The sequence below is a fragment of the Papaver somniferum genome, chromosome 9 (genome assembly GCF_003573695.1).
Source record: "Papaver somniferum cultivar HN1 chromosome 9, ASM357369v1, whole genome shotgun sequence".
Classification (NCBI taxonomy): Eukaryota; Viridiplantae; Streptophyta; class Magnoliopsida; order Ranunculales; family Papaveraceae; genus Papaver; species Papaver somniferum.
The window spans coordinates 185,512,537-185,529,879 of NC_039366.1; the positions used below are offsets into that span (position 1 = coordinate 185,512,537).

General features: G+C 39.2%; 1 protein-coding gene and 1 long non-coding RNA gene across 2 annotated transcripts; one reads left to right on the forward strand and one right to left on the reverse strand.

Annotated features, from left to right (window-relative positions):
- The first annotated feature begins 7,759 nt into the window (after positions 1–7,759).
- Positions 7,760–12,716, forward strand: LOC113311143 (nuclear pore complex protein NUP88-like). Its single transcript, XM_026559995.1, has 9 exons — positions 7,760–8,150; positions 8,244–8,395; positions 9,172–9,294; positions 9,432–9,576; positions 9,727–9,788; positions 9,957–10,173; positions 10,736–11,653; positions 11,795–12,044; positions 12,160–12,716. The coding sequence occupies exons 1-9, from the start codon at positions 7,851–7,853 to the stop codon at positions 12,429–12,431; spliced, it is 2,439 nt and encodes an 812-aa protein (XP_026415780.1). The 5' UTR covers positions 7,760–7,850; the 3' UTR covers positions 12,432–12,716.
- A 612-nt stretch (positions 12,717–13,328) lies between these two features.
- Positions 13,329–16,374, reverse strand: LOC113308112. The gene is made up of 5 exons (XR_003339505.1): positions 16,202–16,374; positions 15,299–15,484; positions 14,755–15,217; positions 13,773–13,986; positions 13,329–13,574 (listed from the first exon to the last, which is right to left on the reverse strand). It is a non-coding gene; the product is annotated as an uncharacterized LOC113308112 (long non-coding RNA).
- Between the last annotated feature and the right edge of the window lie 969 nt (positions 16,375–17,343).

Below are 17,343 nucleotides of genomic sequence, written 5' to 3' on the forward strand. Positions count from 1 at the left end.
GGACTTGGTTAAAACAGGGAGGTTGGATATTCACGGGATTGCTTATGGAAACTACATGTGGAAATATCCTTTGCTCAATCTATTACGAGAAAAATGCGTGTTTGGAGTGTGCCAGTTGCAAGATAACACAAGAGAACACGTACGAGAAGAAAAAAAAAAGAAATAATCCCGTGTCTGCATGAATTGAAGAGAGGATGAAATAGAGTTATTGCGGAAGATTTGTTGCTGGTGAGGTATAAAAAGAGTCCTGGAATGTCTTATAGGGGATATCGAGAGTTGGGTGAAGAACAGAGGGTTGCAGAGCAGATTTCTCTGCTGCTGCAGAGAAGAAGAAGAAGAAGAAGAACATTTGGCGCCTACTGACTGTCGCATAGAACTGTCGTTTATAAACAGTACTCGTAACAGTCAGTTTGGCACTCTTGATTTGAATTTGCAACATCTCTTGTAACGGTAACTTCTGTAACGTCTGCACAGCGTTGCAGATTCATTGTATTATTAGTTTTCTTCAATAAAAACACCATTTGAGCTATGAATTATATTTTTGAGTGTGTTTTCATCATGAAAAGCTAAACCCCAACACTGGGTCGACGGAGGAAGCCGAACTTCATACATGGGTGAATTTATTTTATTTTCTATATGACTTTTGCACTAATTAAAATAAAATTATGGTTTGAATTAATTAGTTATTATTTCATTTGATGGGTCATGCTTGCTTAGATGATTGATGTCCCATGCTTACGATTTATAACTAATATTTTGAGAATCTACCTTGGCAAAAATAAGAGTCGATGTTATTTTATTTATTGAGAGATAATTGTTGAGAATAAATAATTGAGCCTTCTGATATGAATTCGATGGAATCCTAGACCCAGTAATTCTCCCTTTATTATTAAATCTTTAAATTTAATCTTCACAAGTCTTAGAGTTCGAATCTTATTACTACAACAACAATTAAAAACCAAATCAGGAAGAATGGCATGGTATGGCGCGACAAGGTGGTCGGCATGCCATTGGCACATGTGGCATGGCATGCCTTGGCGCGGTTTGGCGTGGCCGAAACTAGGGTTTTGGGTCAAAGGTTACCATGCGTTGTCTGGCGACCTTGGATGGCTAAGATTTGCATCTAGGACGGAAGGGTGGTCGTTGATCGTCGCACGCCTTCGTTTTGGTAGCCGCATAGAGAAGGCCGACATGGTATGGCGTGGCAAGGTGGTCGGCATGCCATTGGCACATGTGGCATGACATGCCTTGGTGCGGTTTGGCATGTCCAAAACTAGGGTTTTGGGCCAAAGGTTACCATGCGTTGTTTGGCGATCTTGGACGGCTAAGATTTGCATCTAGGATGGAAGGGTGGCCGTTGATCGTCGCATGCCTTCGTTTTGGTAGCCACATAAGGAAGGTCGGTATGGTATGGCGCGACAAGGTGGTTGGCATGTCATTGGCACATGTGGCATGGCATTCCTTGGCGCGGTTTGGCGTGGCCAAACTAGGGTTTTGGGCCAAAGGTTACCATGCGTTGTTTGGCGACCTTGGACGGCTAGGATTTGCATCTAGGATGGAAGGGTGGTCTTTGATCGTCGCACACCTTCGTTTTGGTAGCCACATAGGGAAGGCCGGCATGGTATGGCGCTGCAAGGTGGTTTGGCATGCCATTGGCACATGTGGCATGGCATGCCTTGGCGCGGTTTGGGGTGGCCAAAAATAGGGTTTTATGCCAAAGGTTACCATACGTTGTTTGGCGACCTTGGACGGCTAGGATTTGCATCTAGGATGGAAGGGTGGTCGTTGATCGTCGCACGACTTCGTTTTGGTAGCCGCATAGGGAAGGTCGGCATGGTATGGCGCGAAAAGGTGGTTTGGCATGCCATTGGCACATGTGGTGCGGCTGGCATGGTTGGAAAGCCTTGGCGCGGAGGTGCGGCTGGCATGGCATGCCATTGGGGAGGTGGTGTGGCTAGCATGGTATGCAATTGGCGCAGTGGTGCCGCTGGAATGGTTGGCATGCCTTGGCGCGGAGGTGCGGCTGGCATGGCATGCCATTGGGGCGGTGGTGCGGCTAGCATGGCATGCAATTGGCGCAATGGTGCCGCTGGAATGGTTGGCATGCCTTGGCGCGGAGGTGCGGCTAGCATGGCATGTCATTGGCGTAGTGGTGCGGCTGGCATGGTTAGCATGCCTTGGCGCGGAGATGTGGCTGGGATGGTATGCCATTGGCACAGTGGTGCGGCTGGCATGGTTGGCATGCCTTGGCGCGGAGACGTGGTTGGCATGGTATGCCATTGGCACAGTGGTGCGGCTGGCATGGTTGCCATACCTTGGCGTGGAGACGTGGCTGGCATGGTCTACCATTGGCACAGTGGTGCGGCTGACATGGTTGGCATGCCTTGGCGCGGAGACGTGGATGACATGGTCTATCATTGGCACAGTGGTGCGGCTGACATGGTTGGCATGCCTTGGCGCGGTAGCGTGAGAATTAGGGTTTGTCATAAACGATGTCAGTCAATGTTAAGGGTTCTGCAGCGGAACATGACCCATGTATATATAAAAAAGAGGTACCACGATAATTCTTACGTAGGTATGCTGATCGGTACAATAAATGCGCTAATGGTCATGGTGACGTCATGTCAGACGTGCAGTTTTACGATTTTAACCCTAAGCTAAAAAAACCACCATCAACACCATCGAACAACAAGTTCAGGTCAGGAGCATACAACACTCAGAAAACATTTGCTATATTTCCATCTGTTAGCTTCCCACTTTCTGATACAAATCGTGAAACAACTACTCTTCCAGAATCAACTATTCTGGTCTCAACACTCTCTTCGCTTCCCTCCCTAAAACCAATCATTCTCCTTCACTTTGTACATTGTTTAGGGTTTAAACTCGTTTCTCACCCACACAACCGAAATTACCAAAATCAGCAGAAATCGTTTTCATCCTCAAACAAGTAGTTACTCGATTTCCAAATTGAAATTGGACTTCCGTAAAATTCCAAACACGGTAAGTAATATTTTCCTCTTTTTTTTTTAACTAATCATATGTTTCCAAGTGTCCGGTCACCTAAATGTTTTTACTTCATGAATTCTAAAGAACACGCAATTGGGGGATAAAGAAACTAATTGGGGGATATAAATTACTTCCCCTAACCAATAGTGCCTCCTAAGGGGTATTTCGGGGGGAAGTACTAAAATACGCTTCCCTCAAAATAAAAATCTAAATACTTAAAATCAGAAAACAAGTTCATATCCCCCATTTCCATCTTCACTTCTTATTAATCTCTTATAGGTTCAGATCTTTGAAACCCAAATATTCCCCATTCCCTTTCAAATTCTAAACTCTCCCCACTGCCTTTCAAATTTTTTTCTCCTTCTCTGCCGACTCCTCAATTTGGAAACGATTTTTTTTTAATTCGGAAGTGATGAAGACCATGCTGGTAGTGATGAAGACCATGCTGGTAGTGATGAAGACCATACCGGTAGTGATGAAGACCATGCCGGAAGTGATGAAAACCATGCCGGAAATGATGAAGACATGTCGGTAGTGATGAAGATCATGCATAAAGTGATAAAAACCATGCCGGTAGTGATGAAGGCCATGTCAGAATTTTTTTTTTTACATCTCCGGAAGTGATGAAGACCATGCCGGAATTGATGAAGACCATGTCGGAAAACGGTGCCGACATGCATGGTAACTAACATTCAATGCCGTAACTAAATGCTGGCATGCTCGAAAAAATATATCAATGCCGGTAGTCAAGTGAAAAATAATTCAAGTTTCCTGGATACTTTACATCATCTGCCGACATAGAAATTAAAGCAACATACTATGTCGGTACTGCTACCGGCATGCTCGAGAATTAGTTAATTGTGCCGGAAAACTGGTTAAAACCATGAAAAAATTCAAAACGGAGTAGGGGCTACGCCCCACCGGATCCCCCCCAGACCCCCTGCATAGCGTTCTGAAAAAAAAGCTTCTATACCGGCATAGTTTTTGGGTTGAATGGTATGCCGGCTTGAATCAAAATGGGGTATAATCTCGGTGTCGGCATGGACATGGTATGAATATCATGCCGGTACAAATTGTTTCGGCATGGTATTCATACCACGTCCATGCCGGTATGCCGGCTTGAATCAAAATGGGGGATGAGCTCGGAGCTGCAATGGACATGGTATGAATACCATGCCGGTACAAATGGTTTCGGCATGGTATTCATACCATTTCCATGACGGTACCTAGCTTTTTCAGCTTCAAAAATGGTGGATTCAAATAAGAAAATTAAATTTTCAACCTCTTAGCAGCACTCTCTCTTCACAATCATCCTCCATTTTCACCAAAAAAAAGTTCCCTCCCAAATTGTTTTCCCTCATTCTACTCTCACCTCACCTCACTCACCCAAATACAAATAAAAACATACACTAATCATTTAACAAATTCTTAAGATTTTTTCTTATTATTATTAATTACTAATCCTGATTAGTGATGTGTATATTAGGAAATACCTAAAATACGCAGATAAGGGGTGACCCTGATTTTATATTCGGATCCAGTTTTTGTCTTTTTTCTATATCCCCCAATTAGTTCCTTTATCCCCCAATGGCGCGCTAATTTTAATTTGAATTTGGTTTGTTTTTTTTATAAATCTTTTTCCTATTCTTTTTAAACCAATCATACGTTGTCAAGTGTACTCACCAAAACGCTCGTTTCACAAAACTGAAAAAAAGATATATTTAGGCCAATATGAAGCAAGGATTTCCTTACCGATTAGTGGGAGCTTTATTTGTCTAGGCCTTGAATTTAGTTTCTTTTTTTTAATCTTTTTCCTATTCTTTTTAAAGCAATCATACGTTGCCAAGTGTCCTCACCAAAACGCTCATTTCAAAAAACTAAAGAAAGATATATTTAGGCCAATAGGAAGCGAGGATTTCCTTGACGATTAACATGAGAGCTTTATTTGTCGAATTCTATTTGTCAAGGCCTTTAACAGGGGGTTAGAAAATAAGATTTCGAATGACTTCTGGGGAGCTCGCAAATCTACTGTTAGTCCATAGAGACTTTTGAAGAGTCTCTTAATGTCTCTTGTTATTGGTTAGAGATTTTTTTTTCAAGTCATTTAAATTCTCTAAAACTCCATGTTATTGGATTAGGATTTCATAAGAGTCCCTCCAACACTCCTGTTATTCGAAGGAGAATTGAAAGTCATTGATTTGTTGTTTTCAGAGATTTGGAGAGACTTTTTCTTGAAAATAGTCATGGTAAAAATCTCTCCTCAAGAGGTGATATTTCGGGAGACTTGGAAATTTGGAGATTTTTTTGTTTTGGGAGTGGAGCATTTTTTTCTCTCCTTGTGCAGTAATACACTTAAGGGCCACTTGGAAAGGGGTAATCAAGACAAAATGTGGAATAAAGTGAATTTTTAAATTGGAGATTATATATTTTAAGATTGGTTATGTGAGTCTTTGTGATATATCGATTTTAAAATATACACTTAACAAGTTATGGTATTTTTTCTTCCCGATTTTAAGTTGTTGGAAAACTCCGCATAGAAAATCAGTGGTGAGATAACATAGGAAATAAAATGTGGGACGAGTGCAATAAAGTGAATGAAAATTTAGGCATAAGACAGCAGTGAGATTTATTTTGACAATGGGCACATATTTCCTTAGGTGGTCATGGAACTTTTATTATTACTGTAACGTGAATAAAAAAAAGAAGGTAATGTTTGGAATTAATCAGGGGATATTATACAATTTTGTCTCTACAAATCACATAAAATTTCTACAAGTCTCATATTTTTGTCCCTACAAATCTCATTTTTTGTCTCTACAAGTCACAAAGACTCTCTAAAATTTTCTCAGAAAATCACTAAAAATCTCTAGATTTTCAATGAATATCTGGGAGTCACTCGAATTAAAAATCTATGAAAGTCCATAAAAATCTTGTTTGAGTACCACCCCCTTGTAAGTCTTTAGATTATTTTTTTTTTTTGAAAATAAGACTTATATTGAAAGGCATCCGTTAATCTGCGGATTCAGGCTCTTCAGAGACCATTTCCTGAGGAAAGGCTCTTCCAATGGCTGAATTTCTGAGATTAACATCATCAATAGCAGTTACAGAGATTGTTGTTTAAGTTACATGATGCATATGCTTTGACAGTGTCAAAATCAATTGAAGGAATTAAAAAACTAGGAGGTTCTTCATTTCAGGAAGTTGTATTATCAGAACTTCTTCCCTTCTTTGCTAACAAGTCTTCCACCTTGTTAGCTCTCCTATCTACACACTGAAAACCTATAAAAGAGACTAAATTCTTAGCTAATAACTTCACTTCATCTAAGATGGCGATACATTGCCATTGGACTGTAGATTCTCTGCCTTGAAGATACTTGATTGTTGCCTGGTTGTCACCTTCAATCGCTAACTTTTGTATGTTGTTAGTGATTGTTCATTGAGTTGCATTGAGGAGAGCTACATCTTCTGCCTCTTCTGATGAGAAGGTCCTGTTGCATCCCACTGTTTCTGCTTTGAATGTCCCTGTCCAGTTGCGTAAGATGAAACCAAAACCAGAGTTAGCTAATTCAGATATCCATGAGGCATCATAGTTTATTTTATAGGTATTAATAGCAGGTAGAGACCATATTATGTTTTTGATTTTTACTATACTGCTGATTGTTTTGCTCTGATTTCTGCAATCAGGATGCCAATAAGCAAAGTGTCTAGTTTATTTGTAGCTAGTTGTTCTGGGGTTCTTTTTTTATTTTCAAAAATTCTGAGACACCTCTCTTTCCATATAAACCAGCACTTGGTTGCTGTCAAGGCCATGGAAATAGAGTGTATGTTCATTGTTTTCCATTCATTATACTGTTATAAGAAAGATTTATGAGCAGAATTAGAGTTTAGAGGAACTCCTTGAGATTGCATTGGAGGTAAATTCCAAATAGCATTCGAAAAATAGATGATAGGTGGACTCCTTTGTTGTTTGACAGAAAACACAGTTGTTTTCTTCATTTATAGTTGATTTCATCTTAGTTTTAGTTGGAAATGCATCTTGCAGACATTTCCAAATAAAAAGCTTGATTCTCTGAGATGTATCCATGCTCCATAACCCTTTCCAGAATTTCTTAGATTCATGAGAGACCACTAAAGATGGGTTTATGATTTTGGCATATAAAGACTTGACAGAGAATTCCCCATTTCTGGTTAATGTCCATCATAACTTGTCTTTCCTCAGTTGGCCAGAAGAGTTAGTGAACAGATTTATGTTAAGAATATCCTGAACTGTACAGTTATCAAAAATAGAGTTAAGTAGCTGAATGTTCCACTTTTTTGTATCTGGATTTATAAGCTCAGACACAAGTCTTATGTGTGGGTTTGTCCCTTGGACAAAAGTTTCCAAGAGTTTCATTTCTGATTGGAAGCCATCTGTCTTCCCAAATGTTGATGGCAGAGTCATCTACTACCTCCCAAATGTTGTATTTCTTATGTGAGCTATGCCTGTAAAATACAATTCCAAATCCAAAAAAGTTTGATTTCTTTTTGGATAACAATGCACCTATTTTTTTTAGAGTATTTTCCTTTAAGAATATGAGCCGATAAGTCACAAGCCTCAATACTATTCTACTTATCAGTTGTAAGTCTTTAGATAGATTCCTATTTTTGTGCTAAAAGAAAAAGAACAAGAAAAAACACACAAAGAAAGCCCAATCAAGAAAAAATAAAAGGAAATCTAACGGTTATGAGTGACCTGCACGAATCTGTGGGTAAAAGTCTGAGCTAAAAAACGCAAAATTAAACCAAACAGTCGCGGTTACTCTCTGTTGTATACTGAGCGAGAGTGTAAATTGTGGGGGAACACCATGAGATTCAGTTTCGAAATAACAGAAACAGGCAGCAACAACAAAACCCTAACTCCATCTCCACCATCTTCATCTTCAAAAGAACAAATTGAATGGATTCCTCTACAATCTCACCCTATTTTTACAACCACCACCATCACCACCACCAGCGGTGGAGGTGTAAAAAACCTAATTGCTTATGATAAAAAAGCATCTCGTCTTTACTTGTGGGAATCTCATACTCAATCTCTACATCGTGTCTCCATTCGTCTTGGTGATCCTGATGACCCTACTTCTGTTCTTGCCTCTTCCTCTTCCAAGGTAATGATAATCTCAATCAATTTTCATTCTTTAATATAGGGTTTTACAGTCATTATTACCTAAAATACCCCTTTATTCACTTGAATGTTATAGGTATTGCAACCAGATGTTCATTTGAGCTTTGTTGTGAGCAACATTTCTATTAACAGGAATGGGTCAGCATTACTTCTCTCTGGTGATCATGGTCTTTCTGTTATGTATCTATTTGGAAAAAATTCAGCGAAAGATAGTACGATTATATGCAAGTATGGTGAAAATTCTATTATTTATTTTGTAATTGATTTCCCTTTCTGTACAAGTTAGCACATAGGGTTTATGGAGGAGAGATTTTGCCAAAATTTATGTATATCTCTATTGGGCAATTAATGATAAGAAGATCGATTGACCGTCCTTGGCATGTTGCTCTCGAGTTGTTCGCCGTCTGATGTGGATGGTGATGTGCGCACCATCCAGAAAGCCTTAATCCTCGGGATGATCTGAGGGTCCTGGTGATGCCCTGCGACTCTGCGACTAACTAGCTATTAAGTTGCTAGTTTAGTTTTATATCGTCTTTTTAAAGTTAATCTATCAAGTTTTTACTGATAATAACTCTGGTTCTTTGCACAACTGGTTATCTTAGTCTAGCTGGTGGATGAACTTCTGATAAAGAAAAGTAGACAGAATCTGGTTCATCAGGTACATCTGGTCAGTCAGTAGATACATAATTAGCAAGTTGTCTTGGTCCAATGAGAAGCTGTGCAAGGTTAGGATCCATAGGTGGGATTGTCATACGTAAAATGTTAAAATGCTAGTTGTCTTTTGTGTTGTTATGTTGATACTCTCTGTTCGGACTGCTTTGGGGGTTATTGAGACAGCCTATACTCGTAATTAGTTTTGGTCAAATGCTATGTTAGAGGTACCTGTTGATAACAAGAATATCTTATTGCATAACAAGATTACCTTACTAGTTTGGGTTGGTTAATGATTCAAATATAACACAATTATCTTATTGTATAATGTAGTTTCACTTCTATTTTTACAGGACTGTTTCGGTTGGGTCTCAATATTATTATGAAAATCACAATTCAATACGAACATTGCAAATTTTGTGGCACCCTATTTCGGATACTCATTTGGGTATCCTTTCTTCTGACTCAGTTTTCAGGTAATGAGTACACTTACTAATCTCTTTAGATTCTATTAAATTAGAAACCATCTGTCCACTTGAGTATAGGCTGTACGTATATATAGATACGAAGAGACGGAGACAATGTTTTGAAGATTTTGTTATTTTATTTGCAGACTTTTTGATTTGTCTTCGGATCTTGAAAAGCCGGAGCAGGAATATTACTTGCAGCCAGTAGAACCTGAAAAATGTCGGAATGCTGCATCTATCTGTCCTGTGGGATTTTCATTTGGAGGTGAACACTTGTGGGATAGATTTACGGTAAGATTAGATTACATGTTGATCTTTAGGGCAGTTATCGATTCTTAAATATTTTCAAACTGCTGATCATTATGTAACTGAATTTGCCATGGTAGTTATTTCGTAGTTAGTATCATTTATTTACTAATTATCTTTAATAATTTTCTGTAGGTATTCATTTTGTTTAGTGATGGTTCAATCTACATTCTCTGCCCAGTTGTTCCCTTTGGAAGGTATTTTTGAATTCTCATGTCTATTATGAGGGTGCTGGATTTTGTACTCCTTCTATTCCTTTTTCATTTGAAGTATGCTAAGTTTGAAGTCTATACATAGTACATGTCTTCTTTTCACTACAACCTGTTCTATGAAGAACGTAAATGAAATCCTCCTTTTGGTGGCAGTGTGCACAGATGGGATTCTATTTGGGAAATTTATAATGACGCGCATTTATTTGGGCTGAAGGCATCCAACTCAAGGGCAGTTAGTTTTTCTAGTTTGGCTATTGCTTGGTTGCAAGCAACATTTCCTCAGTTGGTGAGTCAACCAGCAGGAGGAGGATGTTCAGTGGCACTGAGAGCCCATCCCTATGTACCTTTTGATGCTTCTCTTTCGTTACAGGTAAGTTTCTGCTTGTGCTTGCATTATATAAGTTGACACAGGGTGATGATTGCAACGATTATGCATGAAGTAGTAAGGCCTGAATGATTCAAGTTTAGATCTGTTAATGGATGATTATATATACTGTTATATATTTAAAATATATACCGGTGCTTCAAGATAAGCATTTTGTGCATTGTAAGTTATGAAGCAAGTGTCTTGGAAATTGGGTGATCCTGCATCACTAAAATGGTAATTGGTATACCGTTTACCAACAACCCCTGGCAGCAAGTTCTCTCATGATGATATTGGTGAAATATTTGGCATCTGTCTGTCACAACGAATGCTTATAGTATCTTATAGTTGGTTAGCTTTACGTAGGCAATGATGACTTCAACTGATCTCCTTGCAACAGTGTATCGTACTATTTCTGTTGAGAAGTCCCACTTACTTATGGATGTCATTTTATTTTTTCAATTTATTGAGAATGCCATATTCCAGCATTTGACACTGTTAAGTACTTTAAAAGTGTTCATTCTTTAAGGTGTTGGATTGTTGCATATTTGAAATCCTAAACTTGCAGGGGCCTCTCCGTAAAGTCCGCCATGTTGATGAAGAAGATTCTGAACTACAGGGTGCAACATGTGAAGGTAGGGCGGTGGGGATTCTGTATAACATAATCAGCAAGGATTCAGTCTTGGTGACTTCCTGGAGCAGTGGGCAGTTGCAAATAGATGCTCTAGCTGATGAAATTCAACCTGTTTGGAATGTCGGTAACCCGCCTCGCGTATGTGTTGATTCTCATGACCATATCCTTGGCGTTGCCATGATTTGCGAGTCAATCCTAGGAGATCGACCTGTTTTAAAGCTTGATCAACCACTAGATCATACTGTTTGGTTAGGAAATTCACCTCCTTTGTTGAGTTTGGCTGTTGTGGATTTGGCTTTGCCTGAAAAAATAGATAATGGTTCCCTTATTTCGATGTTTGTTGATCCCTTCATCCCAGAAAGAATATATTGCCTGCACGATGGTGGTGTAGATTCAATAGTTATACATTTTCTACCTTTTACAAGCCAGGCAAGTGGGAAAGAAGAGGTCATGAAAGCTCCTTCTGTGTATTCTATTCTGAGTACACCCCTAGGCGAAACTAGCACCCCATCCCTGCTTTCTGGTTTTCTGGCTCTAGAGGACTCATTTGGTTATTCTTGGATAGTGGCAGTCACCTCCTCTCAAGAATGTGTAGTATTAGAGACGAAAGATTGGAACATTTCTTTGCCAGTTCATGTTGATAGGGAGAAGAAAGATAGCCTTGACGAGTTCCAAGAGAAAGATACTCCAGTTGTTTTGAGCAGGGAACTCCTGGATGGACCTAATGCGGTTCTTATTCCTCAGGCCTCACCTAATTTACGCGCTCTTGTTGCTGATTCCATTGAAGGTCGATCAGCTCTCAATCAATACTTTAAGCTTTTCCGTGAGAATTACGTTGAGTATGCCCACAAGGTAGCAAAAGAAACTTACCAATCTTTTATTCCTTAAGGCTTTGTTAGAAGTATGTAGACTGCGGCAGATCAGATGCTGTTTTGTTCTGGCCTTAGAATTCATAACATACACAGATTTCTGCTTGCTTTGCTCTTTTTTCAGGTCTGGTTTGAACTCAAACATCACGGTGATTACCTGGAGAAAGTGATTAATACACAAAAAGAACGTTTACATAAGGCACAGCAGGATCTTTCAAAGGTCGAGGAGAGACAACCAAGCTTGGATGATAGGATTAACCGTGCATTAGAGCTACATTGTAGTCTAGAAGACCGCCTACGCACATTGAGAAACTTGCCCAGGGCCCACAAAAAACCACTGTCTAGAGCAGAGCTCGACTTCAAAACTGAGCTTGGTACTTGAACATAACCCATCAATTATTCCTTTATCTCCAGTTCTCAGGAGCATGAATGAACATTTGTCGCTCAATTCTTGTTATCTTCAATCGCCAACTGTTTTTTGTGCTGCAGACAGGTTTACCGGATTGGAGTTGGGTGCTTTGCGTTCATCTATTGAAGCTCTAAATGTGAGGGCTAGAAAGTTCACACAATCATCAAAAAGTAGCGGGGGATCAAAGTCTCCCTATAGACAGTTTCCAGGTAGGAGGAAGAATCCTGTCCCAGAATCCCAAGTCTCCCAGCTTAGATCAGCTGTAGAGAAACTCTCACTAGTCAACAGTGAGACTTCGAAAAAGGTTAAATTAGTCGAATCTGCTTTGAGCGATATAGAGAGCAAGGAGTAGCAAATGAACTAAGGCTGCGTTTGGCACCACTGGAATTCAATTCCTAGGTCATTACAAGGACGGAGTACCTAGAACCTGAATTCCAGGTGGTTGCGAGTCTTCCAACTACCCATTTAATCATAGCAAAACAAACTCGGCCATTTAACCTAGTCATGATAGCTTGTTTATTGGATACTTAGGATTGGTAGATATGGAAGAATCTTGTAATCTTTTGACATGGGAAAACTATGGCGTTGATGTAATTGCAGCAATTCTTGATGTTCATTTAACTGATTTGCCATGTAACGGTCCCGATTGCCATGTAATTGCAGCATACCAATTTTTAATGATGGCCTAAGAGAGTGGTGCAAGCAATGTGAGAACATAATTAGAAATTTGTATGGTCATATATCCATCAGTGAAGAAGCTAATCACTTTAGAGTTGGGAGTTCATGTGTACACCAATTTACCGACACATGGTTGTGCCTTGTGCTCATTTTCACTTCCCTAAAACCATAAACTCACTGTGCAAAGAATTTGATGGGAATAGATTCTAAGAGAAAAGAGTATTATAGTAAAATTTTAATTTAAAGGGCAACTTAAACATCTGCTGTATGTTATCTATCCCCTTGAGTCCTTGACTACAGTAATAGAATCCATATGAAGCCCTTCAATAAAAACCAATCCTAAAAACAGCTTTCTAAAAACTACTGTACTGAATGTTGCCATGTTCAGGAAAAGAGTAGTTCATACATTTGCTGGTCCACTAGTACAATGTAGAAGTCCACTTGTAATGAATGTGTTTTATTAAGCCAAATTTATGAATATGCAAAGAAAAACATACTACTAAAGTCTACTTCCAGGAATAAATAAATATAGAAGAAACATCTTCTGCACTACAAATGCCTCCTGTACACTACAAATGCCTCCTGTACTAGTGTAGTTGGGCTGCTAAACCTGAGGCTTCCTTGGGTATCAAAACAGGAGCACGAAGGGTATGCAAGTGCAGATGAATGACGTATTCCCATGAAAAGGTTACCGAAGGAACCTGACAATACGTTCAGCAAAGATGCTGAACCAGCACCTACAAACGATCCTACTGTTGTACCCAGGTTGTTTATAGGGCGAATAGAGTACCTTCAATTCCACGCGGGCTTAACTGCCCTGAAAAGATCAAAATGAGGGGCAATGAGACCCAATCAAACAGCCAATATGGTTTAACAATCTTTAGAGTTGTGAGTTTTTAGCTGCATGAGACCCATAGTCAGTTCCATTCAGGCATTAGCAACTCAGTTCTCAGTGCAGCTGAAAGCAATAAAAGATGCAGCTGAAATCAATAAAAGTGCAAGACTACAAACTTACTTGATTTGATTGATAGCATCAGCTAGAGGAACCCACAAAGGACCATAAGTTTACTGATATGCAGAGCGCAATGTGATATCTAGACACCAAACCAATGTCTAAAAACGCTCAAGGTAGCCAGACCAAGTTGCGCCCATCTAATATAATTTGCGGATAAAGAAAAGTTGTTTGCCAGCCTTTCATCAAAAATTAATCAGCTAGGTTTTTGTGCAGTCTGTAAAGTATTAAACGATGGAAGATTCTTCTTAGTTTCATATGTTTCAAGTAGCGATTATAGATGAAGGTTCCAAGCATTAGGCCTAACCAACCAACAACACTTGCAGTCCCCAAAATTGACGGGTCCAAGTTCAAGAACTAGGTCTCATTATCGAACATAACTGTCGAGAGGTTTGGAATTATAGTACTATGTGCTAAGAAAACCAAATCATTGTTCTGGCGAAACAAATTCAAACACAAAATACACATCATTAGGAAGATGAACCAGTGGGCTAAACAATCGTTTTCCAGAAACAAAGAAAAACATGGAAATAAAGCAAAGACTGAAATCATGAAGGTACTATCATCTATCCGGATTGACCCTAAAAATGGCCTATAAATATTTTTAGGATACTCGGCTGCACATGCAGAGTGGTCAGGTTAAGGACTTCAGAGTGCAGCTATATCAGCCACCTCGTATGTTGCAAGGTGAGCAAAAATGGATATTCAATGTTTCATGTCAAAATGGTCATTTTCATCATTTCTGGAAGCTTTATGCACTTGGATTAAACTATCTGCAGTGATGCTCACCCACCTTAAAAGTGAAGTTAGATGGAATACACCGCAACCCAAGCTTAACTGATCTTGAACTAGTCAAAGGATTCTAAATATATATTGCCTAAACTTTTAGCACTGAAAATCCTACAGGATCCATCTAATGGAAAATTCAAATCTGTAGATAACGAATCATTGATCGCTAAGTTGCAGAGAGCTCTTCTACAGTTACCTGACGATAACGGGCTGCTTAAATGTCTTGTACAGGTTATAGAAAGCTGCTTTCAGAGAGTAGAACCACTGCATGACAACGGAACGTTTCTTTTCCACAGCTCCAGATTTGATTGTGATGACTGTTGCTGCTTTGTTGTTCTTCTGACTCTTTTTTCTTCTCATAGAATTGTTATTTGATGGCACCTCCTTGGAAACATCCTTTTCGGGAACCAAACCATTTTGATCACCAAGATGGGAGCTTATAGAGTTTGCAAGTTCTAGAGGTGCTTTATTTCATAAATTATTTTCTTCGACCAAGCCACACGATAAAAGTTGGATGGCTGGAAGTACAGAGAAAAGAAGCAAAATTCTACCCATCTGTAACTTGGTTAAGGCGTATCCGCCAAGCAAAACTACCACATATTCCTCTCGAGGCCATTGCCGACCATGACACTGATTGGAGATCTCCAGCAAATGCAGTCCTGATCAAGTTCAATAATAAGATTAAGGTTTAAGAATTTACAACAGCAAGAAAGAAAAAGTAAGGTACAGTGGGCACATACTTATCAACCACAACATCTGCTATGTCTGAGCTTATATTTTGTGCTGTTAATAAGATCAAGAGGGGTACACTTGAACTCCTTAAAGATGCCTTTAGCCCCAGAATGAGCCATGTGGGAGTGGATAGTTGAAATGGCTAAGTATGGAATCCCTTCTTCCCTCTAACTGGAATACAATCAGACAAGATTCTGCACAAGAAAAATTCAAGTTGTAAAGGAAAAATAATGAGAATTAAATCCCTGCACAAGAAAAAATTCAAGTTTTAAAGGAAAAATAATACCTAAAAATTCAACCCAAAACAACAATTTCAACCTAAAAATCTTCATATTCAGTAGACATAATACCTAATTTTATCCAACAAAAAGAGTAAATCAGGAAATAATGAATCCAACTACACAAATCAAAACCCTAATACCCAATTGCCATTGCCCTAAGAAATGAACACAAATAAGCTCTTGATACAAACACCCATACTAAAGATAATTTATGTTAATTAAAAACTGAATCGAAATTACATCCGCTCATTCTAGTTAGAACAAAATTAAGAATGAGTTTTCCTTTAGAAAGGAATTACAAAAGTTAATACTTCTAATTCAAAAACCATGGCCTTCATACTTAACCATTAATGGAGTTATAGCCAGTGAAGAACTTGTAGAAGTTCATCATGTTATTGAACTGTGCAAAGACAAGCCATAACATTCCAAACCAGAACGCTAAACCTGTCCAGGGCGTACCAAATTTCTCGCTATAAAAAGCAGCTGAGGAAGAGTTCCAGGGCGTGTAATAATGTTTGTTAATCTTCACCATCATAGCTTGATATTTGTTTCGGAGAACAACATCAGAGTTTAATCTTGAAAACAATTTAGCAACCTCATCAAAATCTCCCAAGTAAGAAGTTAAAATACCTCTTCTTGACAAATACTCTGCATCCTTGCCAGTTCGTATCAAATTGGTGAGGAAGCAGACATAGGACGTGATCCAAAATTGTGTATCACGACTGCTGCTATACTGCTCCTGCGCAATTAGATTTCCAAGGATTGTTTCAGTGTTGTCGTCGATCGTAAAGTGAGGAATCAAAAGATAATGCTGGAAAAAAGTTATATCCAAACAACTTTTTTCATCTGAAGCTCTTCGTAAAAAGACTCCTGCTCTCCTCAACTCCAGTGCATTGGGAGTGACTTGCAAACCGTCACAGCAGCAAATCGGTGTTGCGTATTTGTTAAACAGTTTTGGGAAACACGATTGCAACGTTGCAGAAAGACAACTTTTCATCTTTGACCAAAATGATTTTGCTGGAACGGGTTCTTCTTCGGCAGCAGTTGGGGGTCTCAGAGTCTTGTTGAGAAAATCTAGCAAATTTATAATTTCATGGCCCCCTAACCTTAGTTCACTTAGGGTTCTCCTGTCTTTCTGCAATGTGCATCTGGTGAACAGTTTGAAACACAAATCAGCTAACGATATTTCTTCTTCTTGAGGATTCTGGGCAGCTGTTAAGTTGAATAGATCTTCAAGGATAAAAAAGGGTATCTGATTTTCATAAATAAGGAAATCCACAAAACACTTCCGGAGATACCATGCATTCCTGGATAGCAATTGTGTTTGAGACTCCATTGATTTTAACATCTCAAGGATAAACAGACCATCTATGATCATAACCATGACCATAGCTTCTTCATTCAAACAAGCTGAATAGCATTCTTTAACTTGCTGCATCTTAGAACTGACCACTTCATAGCACTCTTGATAGATAACAGAAGAAGTAAAATCTCCACCTCTCTCAGCAGCTACTCTCTCAAGATATTGTTGAGCATAAAATTTCTTCGTTACATGCATATCTTTAGTACCCTCATCCTTCCAATGGAAGGGACCAATTGACACACACGAAGGACTATAATGATCAGGTTTAGAAGTGTGAAAACTTGGTGGGAGTTTATACATAAAGGTTTTAGATTGAGCTTCAATGATTTCATTGCAATTGATTGAAGGGTTTGGGAAAACTTGTGGAGAAACTATGTCTATTGCATGGAAATCACCCCTGTATGCTGCC

Coding starts and splice junctions, on each gene's coding strand:
- LOC113311143 (XM_026559995.1), top strand. CDS start 7,851: ATGAGATTCAGTTTCGAAATAACAGAAACAGGCAGCAACAACAAAACC. Junction 11,654..11,794: donor ACGTTGAGTATGCCCACAAG/GTAGCAAAAGAA, acceptor CTCTTTTTTCAG/GTCTGGTTTGAACTCAAACA. Junction 12,045..12,159: donor CGACTTCAAAACTGAGCTTG/GTACTTGAACAT, acceptor TTTGTGCTGCAG/ACAGGTTTACCGGATTGGAG.